The sequence below is a fragment of the Sparus aurata genome, chromosome 19 (genome assembly GCF_900880675.1).
Source record: "Sparus aurata chromosome 19, fSpaAur1.1, whole genome shotgun sequence".
Classification (NCBI taxonomy): Eukaryota; Metazoa; Chordata; class Actinopteri; order Spariformes; family Sparidae; genus Sparus; species Sparus aurata.
In genome coordinates, this window is record NC_044205.1 from 28,760,532 (window position 1) to 28,784,987 (window position 24,456).

Below are 24,456 nucleotides of genomic sequence, written 5' to 3' on the forward strand. Positions count from 1 at the left end.
TACAGCTATTGTTCCTTTGGCGACACTTAGAGGTGATGCTGGGAAACTGTTAATTATGTGAAAACAATTAGTCCTCAAAGTAATGTGCACATCAGAGACACAATAATGGACAATTAACACACACGTGTTTGCAATCATATGGATGGATATAAAAGCATGCGCAAAGTGATGAAAAAATGGCATTAACAATGGCAGCCTTGGCCTTGTTAGAAGACATCGCAAATGGTAATATCAGACGTGAGAGGGTGTTTAGAGAACGGGAAGATCTGTTGGCAAATGACGACAACTGGCTCATGAGTCGTTTTAGGTTGTCGAGGCCAGTGTTACTGGAGCTGTGCGCAGAGCTGCGGCCCGCCCTAGAACGAAACACAGCCAGGAGCCAGGCGTTGTCCGTGCCCACACAGGTGCTGACCACTCTGTGGTTTCTGGTAACAGGAGCCTTCCAGAGGGAACTGGCCGACCGGTCAGGAGTGTGCCAGTCCACTCTGAGCCGAGCCATGCCAGCTGTGTGGGAGGGGATCATAAGAATGTCATCCAGGTACATCAAATTCCCATACAATGCTGTTGAACAGACCATCATTAAAGCGTAATTTGCAGCAAGAGCCTGTTTCCCTAATGTAATCAGAGCTATTGACTGCACACATGTTGCTGTAAAAGCGCCATCACAGGATGAATTTGTTTTTATCAACAGGAAACCTTTTCATTCAATTAATTTTCAAATGATATGTGATGCGCAAATGCAGCTCACCAACATCGTGGCAAGTTGGCCTGGTTCAACACATGACTTCATTCTCACCATTAGCATGGTTGGTAACAGGCTGGAGGCTGGCACGGTGCGCGATGGGTGGCTTCTGGGTGAGTTAATAATTCATCCGTTTAATTGCGCCCCGAATGTAAACCAGCACAATGCCTATTTGGGCACGTGCATTCAAATATATATATATATATATATATATATATATATATATATATATGTATATATGTGTGTATATATATATATATATATGTATATATGTGTGTATATATATATATATATGTATATATGTGTGTATATATATATATATATGTATATATGTATATATATATATGTATATATGTATATATATATATATATATATGTGTATATATGTGTGTATATGTATATATATATATATATATGTGTATGTGTATATATGTATATATATATATAATTATTATTATTATTATTATTATTATTATCATTATTATTATATATTTCTTTTTTTTTTTTAAAGCAATAGTGATTCAATCGAGTGGTGCATGAACAAAGGAAACTAAACCTATTTCACATGTTGTATTCCTCCTTCATTTGACTCCTGTCCCCCGCCCGTTGCGGTCACGCTTCGGCGGTGGGCCGAAATCCTCCGCTTCACTTTCACCTTCACGTCGGACCATTTTTTTATTTTTTTTATTTCAGTGAGTGTGCGCTGCTCTGACCCCACAGCGTTAACTGCATAGTAATAAATACCAAATAATACAGATCTTCGCGTCTCGACTTCATTTAATAGAGTTTCGAGCTCAGACTCAGTGAAGTTGCGCTTCTTCACTTTACTCATGGTGTGAATCTGATGGTGCAGAGAGGGGAATCCCCGGTGCAGGCCCTATTTAAATGAATTTGCATATTTAAATGGGGGCGTGGAAAGGGACAAAGGAAAAGTGCTTGGATCCATGCGTAAGCAGACTTTGATACATCTGATTTCTTTAGTGCGTACGACAGTTTCTGGATTCTCGCTTTCGCCATGTTTCAGTAAGAAATCCACGCAAGTCTTAGTACATGAGGCCCCTGGTGATTTGAGTGGATCCAGCCACTAGGGGCGCTGACGAGCTCAATCAGGTTTAGTGCTGCTGATTGAGAGTGAGAGAGAGAGAGAGAGACGGTGAAAAGTGTGTTTAGCAGGTGGATGAAGTTGAGTTTGCCACTTTGTTTCAGTTGATCCGCCGTTTGTGGTTCAGTGTGCGTCCAGAGAAATTAAGTTACATTGTTTATTTACTGGATGCATTTTTCATTGTTGTTATATTTTGTCTGTTTATAAGTCTGCTAATTGAGATTATTTCTGGTACTTAAGAGTGTATTTCTAGCAGTGTTAGCTTTCACTGCTGATGGTTTAAATGGTCATTTATGTTATATTAATGCCACTGCCTATTTTCTTTGATGTCAGTTACATATATATGTGATATAATATCATGTATATTGCTTCTGTATACGATGTGTCATATTTTCATGCTGATGACAGATTATAAATTGGAGTGTGTGTATGGTCAAGCATTTTGTGAGCTGTATATTGATGACTGTTATTGTTTTGGTTTATTCTAGAACCACACATACCACCTCTGTCAGTGTACACTGTCTACACTGGATTAAAGTGTCATTAAAGGGATTGACTGTTTCCTGCTTCATTTCATTTAAGTCTTGGGGGAACATCATAGACTGTGTTCTAACCGACACACACTTCGCGATTACAAATCAGAGAAGCCAGACTACAACCTGTAAACCTCCATCACACCCAGTATGTTTGTTATTGTCGAGTGGATCCGACCAGACTGTTGTGGCAGAAAGTGACCTAAAGAATCCAAAGAGTCTGGTCATCATTGTGAATCTGTCGCCTTAAACAAACTTTAACTTTCACATGATCATTTGATCCGTTGTTAAAAAAAGACATTTTCTTCCGCTGATCTGGAACTGGTTCAGAGAGACGATGTCGGTTTTTTAATTTCTCTAAAGAAAAACAGATTCTGTAAAAGACAAATCACTAAAAATGAGCTGGATTTGATGTTCCCTCTACGGGTCGACTGATGTGATTATGTTTGTTATTAGTAATCAAGTAGATAACTGATATTAATTTACAGAAAAATAAAAACCTCAGTGTGAAAGTGGAGAATAATCAGTGATGGAATGTAACTACAATTTACACCAGTACTGTACCTGAGCTCAGTTCTGAGGTTCTTTCCTTCAGTCAGTCCATTTTTCTGCTACTTCCTCTGTACTTCCTCTGTACTTCCTCACCAGTGACTCAACAGATTGAGATCATTCAGTGTTGAAAGGCTGTTAATTGTGATGTGTAACCAATCAGAGTGCTGTGGGGGGACGTGGAGTGAGACCAGACTGGTGACGACAGACAGAACGCTGCATCAGAGGTAAAGGATCTGTTTTCATTTCATTTATTTTATTGGCAGCTGGACACAAAACACTCAGGAAGCATTGATCAGAGAAATGCTGAATATCTGCCCTGATAATGGCTCTACACACAGTTCAGCTGCTGTCGTTCTGTCTGTCAGCCTTCATCTACAACACATTGATGTGTTCTGGAGCTCGGCAGCGTTGAAACCAGAACCTTTGAGTGTGAATACTGTCGTCCAACCCAAACCATGATCTGTGGGTTATTTCCTCCAGCTCTGATTTGTAATATAGCAGGTGTAACAGAGTTAGAAATAACCTGTTGTGAATTTCTACAAAATAGACATGCTTGTCTTCTAAACATGTACACTGTAGTTTTGGAGCCACCTGGTGGTTAATAGTGCAGATTCCTCTTTACGCGCCTCAGCAGAGGAAAATCCTCCGAGCTGGAGGTGGAGACATGTGCACAACTAATGTTTCTGTGTTTAATGTTTTAACGCTCTGTGAGACTGTGAGGAGCATGTATTTTTACTGTGAGGATTACTAGCATGTATACTGAAAGTTACAGACGTTTCTGTGCAGAAATAGTAACTTTATCAGCCAGTAATTAACGTGTGCTGCCAATGCTAATTATCTAGCCATGCACTTGCTAGCTTGCTCCCGGTGCAATATTTCATGGTTGAATATGTTCAGCTTGGGCTGCACTGCTACATCCTTCTTGGACTTGCTGATATCTGTGGAAAGATGCACAGTAAAGATAGGGCACAACTAGAAACAACATTTATTTACTGTTGTATGCATGGATTTTAAAATGGAGCCCAAATATTTCTTTCTTTTTTGAACATAAGAATCACAGATTAATGAGGCAAAAACTCATTTCTGGCAGAAAGCATCATTTTATGGACACACTGTACTATGAATTGTAATGACACTGCTTTGCAAATGTCCTGAAGAAGAAGAGCTGTTGTACATGACAAACCTGATGGTGCAGTACTTGATCCACATGAATCCACTTGCTGTTCCTCTGGTTGTTCCTCTCTCTGTCCCTGTATGTTTTCTTCCTCCTCACCCTCTGGAGTGTCCCTCTCTGTGTCAGTGCCCTCACTTTCATCACCTGCCTTCTCTCCAACCTCCACCAGCTCCTCAGCTCTCTCAATACCTTGATATGTTTCTCTGGCACAGCGGTGGCCAGGGACATTTTTACAGGGTCACTGACCCCTGTAGGCCCCCGTGTAGAGCCGCCACTGGCTGTCACACATGGACGTCTTCTTTCTTTACCTTTTCCTTCACTAGTGCTGCACTTTGTAGCTTTACTCACCAAACACTCTCATTTATGACTTATTCTAATTAGAAAATCACACCTTTAAGCATCAGCAGCTTCAGTTCTGCTAAATTCAATATATTTAGTCGACGGTCTGTGATTTGTTTTGCTTTTTACAAACTTTAATCCTCCATCTGCTCAGTGATGCATTAAAACTTACAAACTCATTCTTAGAAATGATGATAATAAATAAAGCTGCAACATTCACTATCTGTTGAGCAGGAGGTTAAAGAAGAAGAGTTGAGTGATGTTCAGCTTCATCACTGATGAATGTGACAAACGTTGTACTGCAGCGCCCCTCTGCAGGTGGAAGCAGTCACCGCCTCAGATATCTGATTTCCACCTTTATTATATTTCTACATCTGTCTTCTGTTTCAGCCAGTGTTGGAGAAAGTACTCTGAGTCAGACTCCAGTAAAAGTCAAAGATGTGCTGTTGAAATATTAGTTTGGTGAAAGTGAAAGTCACAAACATGAAGAGTACTCGAGTAAAAGTCTTTATTACAGTTGGTATTAAAAGTAACTGATCCATATATTTACATGTTTGTATGAAGCGTTCACTCTGAGTCAGCTGATTATCACAATCACTGTTTGGATTGTTGATAGAATAAATTAATTTCAGAATGATCAACTTTGGCTCTGATGCAGAATGTAATCTGCAAAGTAACTAGTAACTAATGTAATCACATGTCATCAGTGGAAACAGAGAACAAGAATCATTTGTTTGTGTAACTGAGCTGATTACAAAACACTTCCACAGTATTTGACTACATGATCATCATGTCTCAGTGTTTCTAGCCTGGAAAGTAACTAAGTACATGTACTCAGGTACTGTACAGGTACAAATTCAAGGAGCTTAACTTGAGTGTCTCCATTTTCTGCAGCTGTATACTTCTACTCCACTACATCTCAGAGGGGAATGTTGTACTTTTTACTCCACTACATCAGTCTGGCAGTTTAGGTTACTAGTTACTTTTCAGATTACATTCCCGTCCTGTTTCTCCAGGTGTGTTCATGTTGAATGTTTGTGATAAACTGACAGTGTTGTAAAAAAGTACCCAGAAGTCAAACTGGAGTAAAAGTAAAGTATCTGATATTAAATGTACTCGAGTAAGAAAAATACAAGTGAAAGAAAATGATGCATAAATGTACATGTATGTTTGTAATGTGTGTATGCTGCGGGTCGACTGATTATCAGAGCTGATGTTCAACTTTGTATTGATTGTTGGAATCAGGATGATAATAAAATAAAGTGAACAAAGTGTGTGTGTCACTGAACCTGACTGAGAGCATGAAGCACAATATTAAACACACAAACACACATGTGGCCCCTGTGGTGGACAACAAGAAGACAACACGTCCAGTATCAGACTGCGCTCCAGCAGCCGTGGCTCATTTACGGTAATCGTACTGAACCGGCTCTGACTGGGTCAGACTGCAGTCTCACATCACAACCATCAAACATGTAACCAGACTTTTACAGCAAGCAATTCTGAAGCCAGAATATTGTGTTCCGCTCCGTTCTCTCCTGCTTGCTCCCTTCTCTGTTTCCTGTCTGTCCTGGCCAGAGGTCAAAGGGAACACACACACACACACACACACACACACACACACACACACACACAGCAGTAGGTGGAGAGAGGAGGAGGAGCTAAGATCATGTGATCCAGTGAAAGTGAAAGTGTTCAGTCAGTTGTCTGAAGTTTGAGGCGACAGACGAGGGAGGAATCTAAAGCTGATGCAGGGTGAGTCTTCATCTAACCTTTTTTATTTCACTGCCAAAGTCTGTGAGTGAATGTTCAGATTTAAAGAGAGCTGACCAAGTGGAGATCTGCCTCCATATATTATACTGTACACTGCTGCTGTGGGTGTGAAGGGAGAACCGGAGATTGTGAGCTACTTCCTGTTTCTCAGACATGTCGTCGTGTGGAGGAAGCAGAGAACAAAATGGAGTCTCCAGTGTCCAGCTGTCTGTCTCTGAAGAGTGACTGGTCCAGAGAGAAACCTCCAGTCTTCAGTACTGAACCAGAACCCTCAGACACACAGTAAGAGAACTGATACTAACTTATTTATCTGACTCATTTTCAGTCTTTTCTGTTTCACTGGTTGATTGTGTGTTTTATGTGACATTATTTACTGAGATGTATTTGCTGCCTAAATCTAACAAACTGTCTGTGAAACTAAAATAAATAATGTGTCTTCCTCTTCTTACCTGTGACAGCTGTCAGTCACCTTGAAGAAAGCTGTAATCTGATCTAAGAGGACTAATACAAACTTTTAAACTGTTGCAGGAGTTTGTGTTTTTAGAGCTTCTTAAATGACATCATAGATTTTTTTTAGGGTGTTTGTGAGATTAATAAAAAAAAAAACATGTTTGTGTTTGCAGAGTTCAGTCCAACAGACAGAGAGCAGAGTCTCCAGTGTCCAGCTGTCTGTCTATGAAGAGTGACCGGTCCAAAGATCATCCTCCAGTCTTCAGTACTGAACCAGAACCCTCAGACACACAGTAAGAGAACTGATACTAACTTCAGTTTATACAATTAAATCATTACCATTATATGACTGTAGCTGCACAAAATATAGGAGTAAATATTTTGTCTGGAAATTACATTTTAAATCTTTATGATTTGTATTATACGTAGTGACGAGACAATTATGTGTCAACATCAGATATTCTTTTTGAATCCAGGAGTGTTGCATCATGGGATATAGCCTAAATATTGTTGACTAGTGAGATACTTCAATTTCATTCATTGTTTGTCTGTTAGAGAAATTTAGTCTTCAAAGTGTTTAGTTTGCTCAGTTAAACCTTCAGGAGTTTGATGGCTTATTCAACGTGTTTTGCTGCGATGGAAGAATTACTGATGAATGAAAACCAACAAAAGTCATCTCAGTGTTTTTACTGCAGATGGATCAAATGATCTGTTCAAAACACAAGAATTACAACTTTCACTGAATGTCAGGATGAGGAGCACAAAGTATTTTACAGATAGATAAATGACACAAATGAGGGATTTATGTTCCGCTTTAATGACAAGTGAGGATTTCTTCTTTATCTTTGCAAAGTAAAAGGCTCCATTGATGAGGGCTGGAAGTATCTCATGGAAACTGTCCCAGAATCTTCACTCTGAGATTGTTTTTATCTTCATCAAACCTTTTTTATCAAACACAGTTGTTGAAGAAAGAGGAGGGTATATTGTACTAAGCAGGGCTCTACGCTGACATGTTTCCCAATGAGCACATGTGCTCCTAAAGTAAAATATCTGGGAGCACAAAAAATATTTATTTATCAATTTATTGAACACTTCACACTTAAATAGGCAGCACAAAGAAAATGATTTACAGTATTTGATTTCATTGTTTTCATTTCATTTTGTATCCAGTACTGAACACAAAGGATGTCAGTTGTCCAAGTGCATATTAATATTCATATAAAATAGAGGAAGCACTGAAATACAAAATAAAATGGTGTGTCTTATTTCTCCAATTTACTAATACAATCTGCTGCTGGTTTGGAGTCACTGGGCCACATGACATGAAAGATATTGAAAAACTGTAATTATTTAGTATTAATATATTGATGCTTAGTCATTTAATGAGGGTCCCTAAATCAGTCTCAGTGATTCAGCGCGGCTCTGGAGGTGAGCTGACCGTCCTCCTGCTGCTCACACTGGGTGAACCTCAGTAAAGTCTCAGCTGGACCCCAGTGAATATCCGCCCAATATCCAACCTGAAACTAACTTCAGCACAGTCCGTTGACCTGCGTTGCGGCCAGAGGATTGTAGTTTTTGAACAATCGCAGACAAACGAAGGTTGTGACAGTAACTTGTGACCTTTGCTCGCACACTGTGCGCCGAAATCAATCAGATCGATCACTGTTTTTTGCCTTAATGTGGCTTTAATGACAGTACAGGCACAGATGTGACAGGAAACAGTGACATGCAGCAAAGGGCGCCCAGGCCGGGACTCGAACCCGGGGCCGCTGCAGCGAGGACAAAGCCTCTGCATATCAACTGAGGGAAGCAGCGCCTCTATGATTTCTAATCTGAGTGATTTTCTTTTATCTCTTCAGAAAGACAGAGGGAAGTGTTTCTGTGGAGGAGCAGCCGTCCTGCTGTTCTTTGTGTCAGGACGTCCTGAAGTATCCAGTCTCTACCAGCTGTGGACACTGGTTCTGCAGACAGTGCATCACCTCATACTGGGACCAGTCTGCTTCATCAGAACACTCCTCCTGTCCCCAGTGTGGAGAAAGATCCAGAACAAGAGCTGATAGTGTTCTGCAGGAGGCTTTAGATGAATACAAGATCAGTCTGAGGAGGAGATGTGAACGTGTGACTGAAGGAAGTGATGGAACAGGAAGTGATGAAACAGGAAGTGATGAAACAGGAAGTGGAACCCTCCTCAACAGGATCTACACTGAGCTCTACATCACAGAGGGACAGAGTGAAGAGGTTAATACCCAACATGAGGTGAGACAGCTAGAGACAGTTTCCAAGATGGAGACCCTCCATGACACTCCAATCAGGTGCTGCGACATCTTTAAAGCCTCACCTGACCAACAGAGACGCATCAGAGTGGTTCTGACCAACGGCGTCGCTGGAGTTGGAAAAACCTTCTCGGTGCAGAAGTTCACTCTGGACTGGGCAGAGGGCTCCGAGAACCAAGATGTCAGTCTGCTGGTTCTGCTGTCGTTCAGGGAGCTGAACCTGATCAGAGATGAGCAGTACAGTCTTCTCAGGCTGCTCCATGTTTTCCATCCAACATTACAGAAGGTGACAGCAGAGAAGCTCGCTGTCTGTAAACTTCTCTTCATCTTTGACGGCCTGGATGAAAGCAGACTTTCACTGGATTTCAACAACCATGAGGTCGTGTCTGATGTCACACAGAAGTCATCAGTCAGCGTGCTGCTGACAAACCTCATCCAGGGGAAGCTGCTTCCCTCGGCTCTCGTCTGGATCACTTCCAGACCTGCAGCAGCCAATCAGATCCCTCCTTCATGTGTGGACAGGGTAACAGAAGTACGAGGCTTCACTGACGTCCAGAAGGAGGAGTACTTCAGGAGGAGGTTCAGTGATGAAGATCTGTCCAGCAGAATCATCTCACACATCAAGACCTCCAGGAGCCTCCACATCATGTGTCTGATCCCAGTCTTCTGCTGGATCACTGCTACAGTTCTGGACCACATGTTGACTACAGACCAGAGAGGAGAGCTGCCCAAGACCCTGACTAACATGTACTCACACTTCCTGCTGGTTCAGACAAAGAGGAAGAAGCAGAAGTACCATGAGGGACATAAGAACAGTTCACAGAAGCTGACGAAAGCTGACAGGGAAGTTCTTCTGAAGCTGGGGAGGCTGGCGTTTGAACATCTGGAGACAGGAAACATCATGTTCTACCAAGAAGACCTGGAGCGCTGTGGTCTTAATGTCACAGAGGCCTCGGTGTACTCAGGAGTTTGTACAGAGATCTTCAGAAGAGAGAGTGTGATCTTCCAGAAAACAGTCTACTGCTTTGTTCATCTGAGCGTTCAGGAGTTTCTGGCTGCAGTCTACATGTTCCACTGTTTCACCAACAGGAATACAAAGGTCCTGGAGGCTTTTCTAAAAGAGTCCAAATTCAGGGAACCCAAACCAAAGTTTGTTTTTGAGAAGATTTCAGAGTTTTTTTCTGGCCATGAGACCAGTTACCCATCCCTGGATGACTTCCTGAGGAGCACCATGCAGAAATCCCTTGAAAGTAAAAATGGCCACCTGGACCTGTTTGTTCGCTTCCTTCATGGCCTCTCTCTGAAGTCCAACCACAGACTCTTAGGAGGTCTGCTGGGTCAGACAGACAACAGTCCAGAACTCATCCAGAGAGCCATAAACAACCTGAAGGAGATGAACAGGGATGATGTCTCTCCTGACAGAAGCATCAACATCTTCCACTGTCTGATGGAGATGAACGACCACTCAGTTCATCAGGAGATCCAAGAGTTCCTGAAGTCAGAGAACAGATCAGAGAAGAAACTCTCTGAGATCCACTGCTCAGCTCTGGCCTACATGCTACAGATGTCAGAGGAGGTTCTGGATGAGTTGGACCTGAAGAAGTACAACACATCAAAGGAGGGACGACAGAGACTGATTCCAGCTGTGAGGAACTGCAGGAAGGCTCGGTAAGTCCAGATGTGATTATCAAGACTGTAAAACAACATCAGTGTTAGAGTAGAGATCCTCCATCAAGACACATGTACGATATAAAACCTCCACATTGGAAAAGTTTTCCTTAAATTAGTATTTAACCTGTTTCTTTATCAAACAATTAAACATGTGTTCATTTAGAAATGTCTATAACAATCATTGTTGTGTTTCTATCTATGAAACTAGTGAACACTAGTAACTTCTGTCATCTTCTCACTGTCTTTCTTTGGGTGATGGAGGCTTCAGAAATGTCTCCACAGTCGAAATTTTAATCCACATTTTGTTCATTGTTTGTTTTTTAATGCGTCTTTATCAATTCAGTTCAGTGGAGTATTTTATCATCACCGAGCTCAGAGAAGAAGTGAAGCTGTTACACACCTGAACTCCACTTTACACAAACTGTCACTGATACAATTATAATTACAGCTCAGTATCAGCAAGGACTTGATTCAATAAGTGTCATGATACATTGTGATACGATACATATTGTGATATATTGCACTTTAACACATAGTTACTGAAAATGTAAAAACAGATCTGAACTACAAGTTGCTGTGTACAGTCACACTAGCCTCATTCACACGGCCCTGTCAGTGCAGGAATCATGCAGCGATTCTCTGCATCACCGTCTGTGTGACAGTTTCACTGCGGCTCTGATCCGCCTCCGGAGGTAGAATCAGAACCACAGAGGTGAGCCGGGTTTGGATCAGGGCAACTTATATGAGGAAAGAAATGCTGCAGTTATACATGGAAAAGCTTCTGTCATCCTGTCTGTCCTACTGACTCTGATCACATTTCTGCATGAAAATGAAGGTCAGTGATTATCTGACGCGATTCAGAGCAAAAAACATGAAAATAAAGTGCATTAAGTTCTTTTGGGTCACTGAACTTATGTAGATGTCTTCATGAATTGCACAAGTATTCTGACTGTGTCCCTAAACACACAGGAAACATCTTCAGAAAATAAAGTTCTTGTATTCATTTCTTGTGTCACTGTATGAACAGTGTCCTGCGACACCTACAGGAGGTTGTCGGCTTTCACAGCCCGTTTAAAACAAGAAAAGTTAGTTTATTCATTCAGCACTGATTAAACTATTAATGCAAAAGAAATCATTAAATGAATTTACTGGTAGATGAAAAGCAGAGTGACGTTGTGTTAAACACATGCGAGCACATAACTGAGATAAAAACATACAAGTGCAGTTTCAACTGAGTGATTTTACAGCAAATCTACATCATGTTAAATTAGAGTTAAACAAACAAATCACAGCATGTTGGTTATTAGAATATGACACTTTACATTACAGCTGTTTGATGGACACTTTTGTCTAAAGCCTCAGATTTGTGTTCATCATGTTGCTGGTTTGGGTTTGACATGTGGACAGGAGGTGCTCAGTTTTAAACCACAGACCTGCTGATCAGTGACTGACCAGCTCAGACTCAACAACTGACCAGCTGGCCACAGACACTCATGTTCATTTGCTTTGTGATTAAACATGCAGCGTCTATTTTTATGATGAAGAATGTTTACAGGTTTTTCTCTGTTTTTCTCTCACAGATTTGTTGACTGTGAACTCTCAGAGATTCACTGTGAAGTCGTGGCCTCAGCTCTGAGGTCCAACCCCTCCCATCTGAGAGAGCTGGACCTGAGTGGAAACAACCTGCAGGATTCAAGAGTGAAGCTGCTGTGTTCTGGACTGAAGAGTCCAAACTGTAAACTGGAGGTTCTGAGGTCAGTTCCTGTCTCTCTCTTATACACTGTATATCTACCTGATTTAAATCTGTCACAGAAGTTTTAATTTCCTTCAGTTCTCTTGTTTTCTGTCTTTATCTGAGCACAAATCACGCAGATCTTTTTAATGTTTGTCAGTCTGAACATTTTGATTCAGAATTCAGTCTGAACTCAAACTGGGTTGGTGTTAGTACAGAAACTGAAGGATTTATATGTTATTGTGCTGCAAAATGAAATCAATATCTAAATTCTTGGGACACATCTACGTATGAAAATGTAGGAACACATGCCTTTGTCTCTGCATCTTAAGGTGGTCTCATTTCGGCCATGATTACCTTTAACCCAAATCGACTGCTTTCTCCAGCATATGGGACTGAAAGCCCCCATATCCTGGCCTGGCAAATCCTCTCCTCCCCACAAAGTGAGAGAATGTTGTTTATCTTGCTATAAACAGATCACCAGAGATCTTCTAAGTAATTTACAACAACTAAGCACATCTGGTCTGTTCCCCTTTCTCCAAGAAGATAAACCCTGTTTCCTAAGGTCGAACAAGGTCAAGCCTGATGGAGTTTTCTTTGGTCACACAAAAAGGAAGAAGGACTGGTTTTCTAACATAGATGTGGTGATTTAAGATGTTTCACTCTACGTTTCTCTCCCTCTGGAACATTCTCCAGTGGGGGAAGGCTTAATGGGAAACCTAATCTGTGTGTTCTTCTCCTCACATGTCCAACTGTTATTAACAACTGCTGTTGTTCCTGGGTCTGGCATCCCAATCCCCTTTTGCAGTCTTCTGTTCTCACCCAAATTCAAATACGTCCTAAATAACTGATAAACTACAATTCCAACTTCTTAATTTTAGCAGATTCCAAAAATAGCCTAAGAAGGTCATTCAACAGATCTTTCTTATGTTATTGTCAAGTCAAATGAAGTTTATTACTCAATAAGTTTGAGGTCAACAGAAACCCCCTCCCCTAGGTGAAGATGGAGGAGACTTGATCATCATCATTGTGTGATACTTGTGTTATTTACCCGTTAAATGTCTGATATGTTTTGTTAAGATAGAACTACAAGGAATATGTATAAGTCCTTGGTTCTACTGTGTATTGTATACTTTATGGTTATGTGTTGTACACTGTGGTGCTCCATGTCTTAATCAGGTTATAATTCTTTTGAATGACAAATGATCATTATCATGTTGCATCTTTTCACGAAGGCAAAAATTCGACTTTTAAGATGGTGAAGTTTTGGGAAGGTTAAAACACGATTTCGAAATGTTAAATACAAATAGTATAGTTAGATTAACTTTTTGGGAGCAGATCACAGGAGGTGTGACACTGTCAGCCGGCCTCCCCGTTCAGTCTGCTGCAGCCGGTCATAAAAACAGACACTCTCCCCTGCTCTTCTCTCTCTCTTCTTCTCAGGACACGCTCCTCTCCCTGTCCTCTTCTCCCCCTGCTTCTTCTCCTTCTTCTCTCTTCTCTTTTTTGTTTTCCATTTTTATTTCATTTTTAATTTTAAAGTAATCTTTACTTTTATTTTTGGCAACAAGCTCCAAGACAAGCGAATTGAATCCCTACTTTAAGTACTTTACTTTTCTTCAATTTTTAATAGAACAAATTCTTTTTGATTTTATACTGTTAAAGTATCACCGCCTGATTCAGAAGAAGTTGAATTAGTTTCAGAATCAGAACTTGAGTATTACTATTTGAAACCACCAACAAAAGTCTTTTTCAAGACTGGGATCATCTGATGTAGAACATTGCAAGCCTTGCAAAGAGTCCAACGAAAGAGACTTTGTGTGCTCCCAGCCGAGACCGACTCTGCCCCCAGCGCTCCCAAGGCGGAAACCCCCGCTGGGCCTTCGGACCAAGAGTTCCTCAACAGAGCACCGGCCTTCCCTCTGGCTACTGGACCAACGCGCCGTGCCGTAGTCCAACCCAGAACTCTCAAGAACACCAAACTTCAGTGCTTCCCGACTCCCAGACAAAACAGGCTGAACGTCTTCATGCAGCTGGATCCACACGCATGAGAATGAGTGGTGTCTAAAGTTCTGACTTCTGTCAAAGTTCTGACTTCTGTCTAAGTTCTAACTTCTATCTCATGAACTTGAGAGAATTAAGATTAAGGTCTCGTACGATTAAAAATGACTCCCATAATATTTAATAAATATATAACTCGATCCTTTAACTTTACCATCTACTGACGGTCACACGACTTTATTACTTCCCTAATTACAGTCTTTACATTTTCTGTTGTCTGTTGTTCGTCTAAAATTGTCATGTCTTTATTTTACCCAAATTATTTAGTCAATAAACATATAATCGTTTGTCTTTGTCTGGAACTTAATTTTAATATGGAGAACCGATGGATACGTGCAAAGAATTCACTACTTCAGAATATTGAGACTGAATAAATTGATTTTGAATGGACTCTAACTGTCCAAGCTAACTGATTCAGTTAGGTGTTTGGAATAATGTCCTCCGGATTATTCCAATAACTAAACACGGAGGTGGTGCCCCTTTAACGAGTGTAATATTAATTGCCAGTGATTAATAATCATATATATATCAAAGTAGTGTGTGAGCAGTGTCTCCTACATTATCTAGTTATGGTGCTGCCCATGTCAGGACCATACTTTGCTACAAAAAGTTAAAATAAAATGTCTTTTTATACATAACCTTCAGGACACAGTGTAACTTCTACATTTATACATAAAGCCAGTCTCTGTCACACACACACAGACACACATGGAGGATACAAACACACTGTTACACTTACAGGAGCACACAGAGACTGTAAAGCTTATTTCCTAATGCAGCTGTTTGAAGCATTATATCTGATCTGTCACCAACAATTAATGATGCCTCAATTCAGATAGGATGTCACTTTGTGAACAGGAGAATAAATTATACACTATCAGTACAGTAAGGTAGGATGAAGAGATGGAGCATCTTACTTTACTGAGGAAAGTTTAGAAGATGATTTAGGTTGAAGCTCAGAGTCAGTCAGCTGATGATGATGATTATGATGATGATGATGATGATGATGAAGTCTGAATGTGTGAGCAGAGAGTGAGTGCTGGAACAGCTGTTTGTAAAGTGATGCATTTACTTAAATACTGTATTCAGGGCTTAAAGTATTCCGGCACCGTGCCGTCTGCCAATGATATGATGGGAACACAACTCTCCCGCTGTCAAACTGACATTATTAGCCAATCAGAAGTAAAATGGGGCGTGTCTTGGAAAAATGTGCTTCAACCGAGTCTGCTGCATTGATCCCCGTGCAGAGACGTCACAGAGGAGATTAGGATGGAGAGCAAGTTGATGAAGCCTGGGGGAGATGCGCTCCTAATTGATAACGGATTAACAAATAAATGGCGCTGGTTGTGGATAGAAGAAATAGAGAAAGGCGGTCAGCCTTTTGGTAGCTGCTGCAAGAAAAAGAGCAGCAGCTTGCTCCTGAACTTTCTGCTCCAGACAGCTAATATATGCAACTAGCGGGGGAAAAAACCACATCACGGATCTGACCCGGATCATAGAGCAGCTGTTCGAACTCTCCAACGCACAACACGATTACCGGGAGCAACAACCACAGCTGACGTACCGGCATCAATGACTGACCGTGTGTGGGAGACTTGAAAACACCGTAATATACCAAATAACAGCCGGAGCGTTTATTTGTTTCAATCACTTAACAGACCAGGCAGCAATTTGGGACAGGCGTTTAATTCCTTCCTCTCAATAAATCCCGGATGAAAATGTCACACACTTCTCCAGCTACTCTGTGAATTCTCTTGCATCCTTCTGGGCAATAGTTGTCTTCTGCAGGTGAAGTTGTTGCGGCGGAGGAAACGATTCAGCCGACCAGCACTCCTCATCTCTGCTGTCACTCACGGTGGCGGACATTTGTTTCTCCATTGTCCTGATCATTTTGCGGGACACTCTCTCGTGGCGTGCCCGTTTGCTGATAACTTATCCCCGCATGTTTATCTCAGGCTCCTCGCTAGCCTTCTTCCTCCCTCCAGCAGGCAGCCTGGCCCTGTTGCTGTCCTCCTCGGACAGACGCTGAAGCTCCGTTTCTCTCACTCTCTTCTGGTCGACAGAGAAACATCGAGCGGCTGCTTCTCCCGAGTTTTCCTCTGCATGTTTAAAGACAGAAAGTTTGAATTTCAAGTCGTACTTTTTCTTGTTTTGCTGCACCGGAGCCATGGTGATCATCAGTGTGATACTGACTGACAGAAAGCAGCACGACACGTGAAAAAGGCGAAGAAGAAAAACGTGCAGTGTCAGTAGTCACATGTTCTTCCTCGATTTAAATACATAAATAAATAAATAAATGAATTAGACCCGACATTTATTTGGAACTGGCAGTTATTCACCAACATATACACCTGCACCCGGCGTTTAAAGGGACCCTGCGGTTCATTGAAACCCGGATATTATTTGGTCATTTACGGGACACGTGTGCACGTTCATCGCAGAACATGATTTGTCTTTCAAGCTCTCCCAACACCGGTAAATGTATGTAAAACATGCAATATTTGAAGATAAAGTTGCTCTGACAAAACTGTCAATGGAGTAAAAACTCAACACAGGAAAGTGATTATAGCCAATGCCTCAGTTCTTATACTGGAATTGAAAGATGTCCTGCCGGTTTTTTTCAGTATGATCTAAAAATATTGATCATTTTAAATACTTTTAATGATAAATGTTTAATTGATCCAGACCTGAGTGAGATCAGCAGCTTGTTATTAATCTGTGTTGACATGAACAGCTGTATGAATGTTGTGCTGACATGTGGATGATGTCTGTAGAAGGCTGATGATGATCCACAATAACACAATGACAAAGTCTCTCTACTCATTTTAGAGAAAAGCTCATTGATGAGGACACAGTAATGTTGAGCTACACATTTAAACCTGAGCACATCTGACTGGATTATAAAGTGATATTTATCTCCATCATTTATTCTTCATTCAGATTGAGGAGCTGCAGTTTGTCAGAGATCAGCTGTGCTTCTCTGGCCTCAGCTCTGAAGTCCAACCCCTCCCATCTGAGAGAGCTGAACCTGAGTAACAACAAGCTGCAGGATTCAGGAGTGAAGCTGCTGTGTGATTTTCTACAGAGTCCAAACTGTAGACTGAAGACTCTGAGGTCAGTTCACTGACTCTGTTACTGTTGTATTGTTGAATAAATTGAGTATACATTCATACATTACTTACATCCATGATGTTCTAAATCTCCTTTGGTTCATATTTTCATGTTTTTTTTAATCTAAATTCAGTCTTCAGACTTCTGTTTCTTAAAATAACTGTAGAAAATGTTCAATTAGTTCCGTTCCGTTCCATTTTCTTTTCCGCTTTTTCCGTGAGGGTCGCGGAGATGTTTTATCCTCCCTTTTTCAGGGGGGTTACTGGGGCCAAATCCAGTGACTATGGGCGAAGGCCAGGGCACACCCTGTTAGTTGTTAAAGTAAATGAATGTTTATGATTTAATCTGTTAACAGAAGATCCTCTAAACTAACATTTGATTTACACACATTGGATTATAAAGTGATTTTTATCTCCATCATTTATTCTTTATTCAGATTGTGGAGCTGCAGTTTGTCAGAGATCAGCTGTGTTTCTCTGGCCTCAGCTCTGAAGTCCAACCCCTCCCATCTGAGAGAGCTGAACCTGACTGGCAACAAGCTGCAGGATTCAGGAGTGAAGCTGCTTTGTGATTTTCTACAGAGTCCAAACTGTAGACTGGAGACTCTGAGGTCAGTTCACTGACTCTGTTATTATTGTGGATCTGAAAGTTTCTATAACAAATGAACCTAATTCATATTCACACATCCAACACTTGTTACATTTCCTCAATTTCTTATTTATTGCTCAGATTAATATGATGTGAAAGTTGTTCTGCCACTAAACTGCAGACATAAGGCTGATGTTATACTGATCCTCACTGAGTATCTTAATGCTAAAGTCTGTTTTCTTCTTCTGTGGTTTAACTGTGGTTGTTTAATGTTGAGCTGCACATTTAAACATATACTAGACAATTCATCCTGAACATCTTCAACTCTTGATTTTCATCTCAAATTTCAATTTGTTTTCTAAAACAACTACATTTCTATTCATCTATTGAACAATAAAAGATATTCATGATCTTATTTTCTAAACATTTTTCATGAATCTTAAACTGACTGAATAGTTTAAACTGACGATGGTTTTATTTTATGACTCAACTATTCCTAAAATTAATATTGTAGATGTTTTTTGTTCACATGTCCCCAAATTCATCCTGACATATTTGCATCTTTATAAACTTTGTGATCTTGAGTTGAATCTTAAATCAGTTTCTGTGGGTTTTATTTGTGTTTGGCTGCACAACATGAGGTTGTATAGATGGAGCCACTGGTGGAGCTGCAGAGTTTTCCATTTTCTAAACTTCTAAATTCTAAACCTTCTTCAGCTCTGAACACATTATTAATCACTGAGGACTCTATCTGTAGTTATAAACTCTCCAAAGGAAACGAGTCAGGAGTTTTAAATAATCAATAAAGTTTATCATCTGTTCCTCGCACACATGCTAATGTTGAGATACACATAGACACACATTCACATAGTTTCTGCTGCTGGAGGATCACTGCAGGTGATGTCACTAATATTTTCCTCATTAAGGATGTATTTCTCCCTCATCCCACCGTTATTGATCAGGATGATACCTGTTACGGTCCCTTGCATTCAGTAACGAATAGGCTGGAGCTCGGCTGGTGCAATCTTTTTGTTTATCTTCTGGCACCGTGGAACTAAAAACACACACGAGCGGTTTCATTAAAAACAAAAAATTGCTCACACAAAAATATACTGCGCAACGAGTTCAAGTTACACTCCCGCTCCTCTTCCACATTCATACAATTTAACACCGCAATTCATTGTTCATTCATTCACATACAAAACACACCAAGCATTTACCTCAGTTAACCTACCAAGGATGTAAACGTTGCACTCCAGCTCGTACCAGCTCCGACTCGTATCTCTTCTGGCAGTAAACAAACGCTGCAGTTAAAGTCCTGCTTACATAAACAATAGCATCATGACTGAACATACTTAGTTTACATACCAAATTCCTTCATTCCTTTCCATTACTACAAAACCTGGTGGCTAATCATGGCAAAGCTTGGCGTGCTTTGTGTGACAAAAGTAGCGTGTGACGACACCAATGACCCTCATACTGTTTCCAGGGCGCATGAAGAGACCCGGAAGATGTATAGAAATAACACAGGTACAAAGACACCTGGTGGCCACTTACAATACCCTTTATGACCCGTCACACCTGATCCACACACTGAGATCTGCACACACAGAAAGACGCAGCAGTGCTCCTCCTGCTCCTCTTCCTACTGCTCCTCATCCTCTTCCTCCTCCTCCTCCTTGTGCTCCTCCTCCTCCTGCCCCTCTTCCTACTGCTCCTCATCCTCTTCCTCCTCCTCCTCCTGGAGGACCTAAATTCAGTATAGCGATGCACTTTAAACCACGTGCTTTAGACTGTATAGACTGGGCCCTTAATGTTTTTTGAAACAGGAACTTTGTCTTCTAAACTTACATCATTTATTCTTTATTCAGATTGTTTGGCTGCAGTTTGTCAGAGATCAGCTGTGCTTCTCTGGCCTCAGCTCTGAAGTCCAACCCCTCCCATCTGAGAGAGCTGGAGCTGAGTTACAACAACCTGCAGGATTCAGACATGAAGCTGCTGTGTGATCTGAAGGAGAGTCCAGACTGTAGACTGGAGACTCTGAGGTCAGTAGAGGGTTGGAGTCAGTTCATGCTGGTTTCAGCAGTATTGTACTAAACACAGTATCAAAGTAAAGATCCAGTATTTCCTGCTTTCCTCAGTGAAGCTGTGAGAGGAGAACAGTCAGCCAATCAGACGAGCCAGAAGCTTGTTGTGATGGTGTGTTTGAGTTGATGTGAAGACGACTGTTGTTGTTGTGTTCATGTCTACAGGAAATAAAGCTGATCACAGCTGACAGCAGGTCCGTTTCTGTCTTTTTGCGGGCCCTATGCAAGATGCTGTTTGGGGGCCTCTATTTTGTCAAACTATGATGGATAGATTCCTAACCCTTTTAGGTGATCCACAAAGATGCAACAATCTATTACATTTTAAGAGGAAAACAGGTTAGAGTCGTGAAAACCTCTCAAATTAAAATAAAACATCTTAAATTGACCCAACCAAGCAAGTTGAACTGATAGAACATGATAATACAAAGTAAACAATGGGGATCCTCTATAGGTCAATACATGAAACTGGTGCAGTGCTCCCCAAAAATATTTATTTTAAATTGTAAAACATTTTTAAACTTAAACATCCTGGTCCGGTGGTGCTGAAGGCGGCCGCGCTGCTTCCTGGTCCGCGGCTCCATATTATTTCAGAATTGCTCCTGCAAAGACAAAACTCCTCAAGTTACCAAGCAAAATAGATCCTCAGCAAATATTCAGACCATATAACTGAGTTATGTTATACTAATGCAGAAATTCATAATCTGATTTTATATTAAACATTGTAGTATTCAGCACAGTGTCATTTTAAAGCACCCAATTTCAAAGTTGTCACTCTTAAGCAGTTTTAAACACATTGTACTTGTTAGAGTTACAAATGAAGATAAATGACTGATGAGCACTTTGTGATACTGAAGGAATATTTGTGTGTATATTTCACAGGTGGTACAAAGTGGACTACTTGTGTCTAACTGATGATCTGGTCTTAACTTATATTCTGTGGGCAGAACTAACGGTCATATATAGTATAGTTTACTTTATGATTATGATTCTTTTAAATAAAACAAAGTAATACATCAAAAACATAACTAAACTGTAGGAATGTAGCCAAATTTGTCCAAATGATATCGTCACAATAAATATTGTAATAAATGTGGTAAAGAAAGACACAACTAACTCAGTGGAGTTAACAATAATCCAGTCAGAGCAATAATCCACTGCCACAATAGTCCATAATAATCCACAATAGGCCTGATATGTATATGTGTGTTTAGCACACTTCACATTAGAGAACTATGAACTGAGAACACAAGAACTGATAAATTAATCATAAAAATAATTCTGAAGTAATGTTACGTGGCAAATATTGAACAGGAGGTTTATGACGGAGCAGCAGCTCCACCCGACGAGGATCCAGCAGACATGACAGACTTCTGCCTAACAACACACCCTCCCTCACAAATGTAATGCCAACAAATTGGACCTGCTGTAATCAGCCCGTTCCTAAAGGAAGCACTTAAGCTAGCTAAACATTCATTAAGCTAGCCCCTCCACCCAACATCATGAAAACAAACCTTACCTTCATCTTGGGAGTGTTTTTCTTCATCTAGTTTCTTGTTTTTTCTGAATTAGATGAATACTTTCGTTTTGACAACATGCCGTAAATGACCGGTACAGGCAGCTCAGCACAACTCGCCTCGCCTCTCCTCGCTTAGTAATACTGGTCGTCATAGCAACAGGGCGCAATAGACACCAGATCGGACCAATCGGTAGAGAGCAGATCTGACCAATCAGACGAGCCAGTTGCCAGGTACTTTTCACACCTTTTCCGTCGGGTCACTCCTCAGATATTGAGAATGAACCTGCAACTTGAGGGGCCCCCTGGTAGCACGGGGGCCCTCTGCACCCGCATAGTCCGCATATAGCAAGATACGGCTCTGCTGACAGCATCACAGGATGTATAGAGACAGTGTCCTCATTCATCAAACTGTCGGAGCATCAAATCTGATCTCAAAGTGTTTGTTCTCTCATTTCAACACTGAAGAACTCATCAGTTCATCTTTGTCACAGCTCTCAGATCAGTCTGACTGAAGGCTCTTATTTCAGAGAACCATCATTACATTTAGTAACCATGTGCTCTGTATACAGACCAGAACCTCTGCTAAAGTCCAGAAACCACAGCTGATGTTTTACTGTTCAATGTAGGACCTTTAACGTTATATTTATATCTGCCCATGTGTCATTTGATTTGTCCAAATATTTTATAACAGACTCCATATTTACATATTTGTCATGTAATGTTTCCAAAGTAGATGAAATATTTAAATGTGAGTGAGACTCTGGTTTTTAACAGCAGTAAATCATCATTAAAGTGAGCTGTGAGTATCTGTGTTCCTGCAGTAATGATGCGTTCAGGGACTGTCAGCAGTTTATTTCCACTGTGTCCTTCAGTGAAACCTGCAGAGTAAACAGACTTGATGTCCAAAGTGTCTGCAGGTCTGTGAGCTTCACTCCAACACGTTAACATGAAGCTGAAAGGAAGCTGGCTACGCTACACAGCCGCTCCACTTGTGGTCTGAACAGGACTGAAGTCCTGCTGGTCTTTATGTCACTGACTGACAGCTGATGGAGGGAGTCTCTGGAAACACTCATTTATCACTTCTGCTGTCTCTCTGCTTCTCTCATCAGATGGTGATCTCTGTCATAGTGATGAGAAAGGTGGAGGTGTTGAGAGGATCAGCTGTGTCCTGATGATCCAGAGAGGTTGAAGCAGCACCATCAGCTGGTGGGTGGAGAGGCTCTGACTGGGCCGTGTTACTGGGAGGTGGAGTGGAGAGGAGAGCTTCATCCAGCAGTGACTGACGGACCAATCACAACAAGTGGAGATGACTGTCAGTGCTGCAGTGTGAACTGCTCTGAGATCAGCTCCACTGTCACACACAATGTCCAGTCCAGCATCATCCCTGTGTTCCTCTGGATGTGACAGAGTATCATCAGTGTATCTGGACTGCTCTGCTGCTGCTCTGTCCTTCTACACAGTCTCTGCAGACACACTGACACTCCTCCACTCCTTCTGCTCCACACTCAGACTCCTCCTCCACCTAGACCTCCACCTGGACCTGGATCTCCACCTGGACCTTTATTCTTTTATTCTCTCACATATTCTGAACACTAAAAGCCTCAACAACTGTTTGTCAACAAACTTGTAGATCAACATATTTCATTGGATATTTGTTTTTGCTGTCAGTTGCAGCTCCACCATGTGGAACGATGGTGAATTGCAGTTTATTTCCACATTATATTTTAGAAGTTGATGTGAAAAAGCAGTTCTGGTTCTGACCACCAACACCAGATTCTCTCAGAACTGAACAGAAAATAGTTTGAAAGAAGAAAAGAAGTTTGTATTTAATCAGAACTTCACTGAAGTCTCCAAACTGAAACACGGTTCTGACTCCAAACCCAAGTATGTTTGTTATCAGAGCAGGTTCTGTATCTGACAGCTTTAAAGTCTTCTTTGTCGAGTGGATCCGACCAGACTGTTGAGGCACAAAGTGACCTAAAGAATCCAAAGAGTCTGGTCATCATTGTGAATCTGTCGCCTTAAACAAACTTTAACTTTCACATGGTCATTTGATCCGTTGTTAAAAAAAGACATATTGATCAGAGTTGCTTTTATTTGCTGTAATATCTGTAGATTTAGTTGTAAAGTCAGTTCAGTCTTAAACTTTGCTCACACACTGAACATCAGAACATTTTCACTTCCTTTAGACGTGAAGTAAGAAACATGTACTAACTGTTACCCTGAGTGTCATTATCAGTGATTAAGAAATATATAATGAATGTTTTATATTTAATCCCACTATTCAAATCTCATGTGATGTAAATCGCCTCCATCTATATTATCATAAATGTTCTGCTTGTTTAAACGACGTCCGTTTGTTGAATCACTTCTCTGGATTCAGGTTTTATTTCTGATCATTTTCATCAGCTTCTGGATTCTTTTCTATAACAACATTTATTTGTTGGTAACAGGAACAATTGAAAATAAATCAAACTGAAGAAAGTCTTTGTCCTAAAATGAATCAATAAAATCTCCAAAGTATCAGAAATGATTTGGTCAGAGTTCATCCCCGCACACACACACACACACACACACACACACACACACCAGAGTGGAGACACACTTTAATGAAGGATACACATTTTAAACATGCACATCTACACACACACACACACACACACACACACACGTGCTGATCACCTGTACAGCTGTGTGTGTCTCAGGCTCCTCCCTCCTGTCAGGTGAAGTCTCACAGACCACAAAACATTTC

General features: G+C 40.9%; 1 protein-coding gene across 1 annotated transcript in view; it reads left to right on the top strand.

The window, feature by feature from the left end:
- Positions 1 to 6,884: 6,884 nt before the first annotated feature.
- LOC115569835 (NACHT, LRR and PYD domains-containing protein 14-like) overlaps positions 6,885 to 24,456 on the top strand; it is a gene marked incomplete at both ends in the record, with an annotated part of 71,765 nt that continues 54,193 nt past the window's right edge. The window contains 7 exons of the mRNA XM_030398000.1: positions 6,885 to 6,958; positions 8,361 to 8,373; positions 8,568 to 10,606; positions 12,190 to 12,363; positions 17,343 to 17,516; positions 17,950 to 18,123; positions 19,973 to 20,146. Coding sequence (XP_030253860.1) covers positions 6,885 to 6,958; positions 8,361 to 8,373; positions 8,568 to 10,606; positions 12,190 to 12,363; positions 17,343 to 17,516; positions 17,950 to 18,123; positions 19,973 to 20,146 — 2,822 coding nt within the window. The remainder of the gene's footprint in view (positions 6,959 to 8,360; positions 8,374 to 8,567; positions 10,607 to 12,189; positions 12,364 to 17,342; positions 17,517 to 17,949; positions 18,124 to 19,972; positions 20,147 to 24,456) is intronic.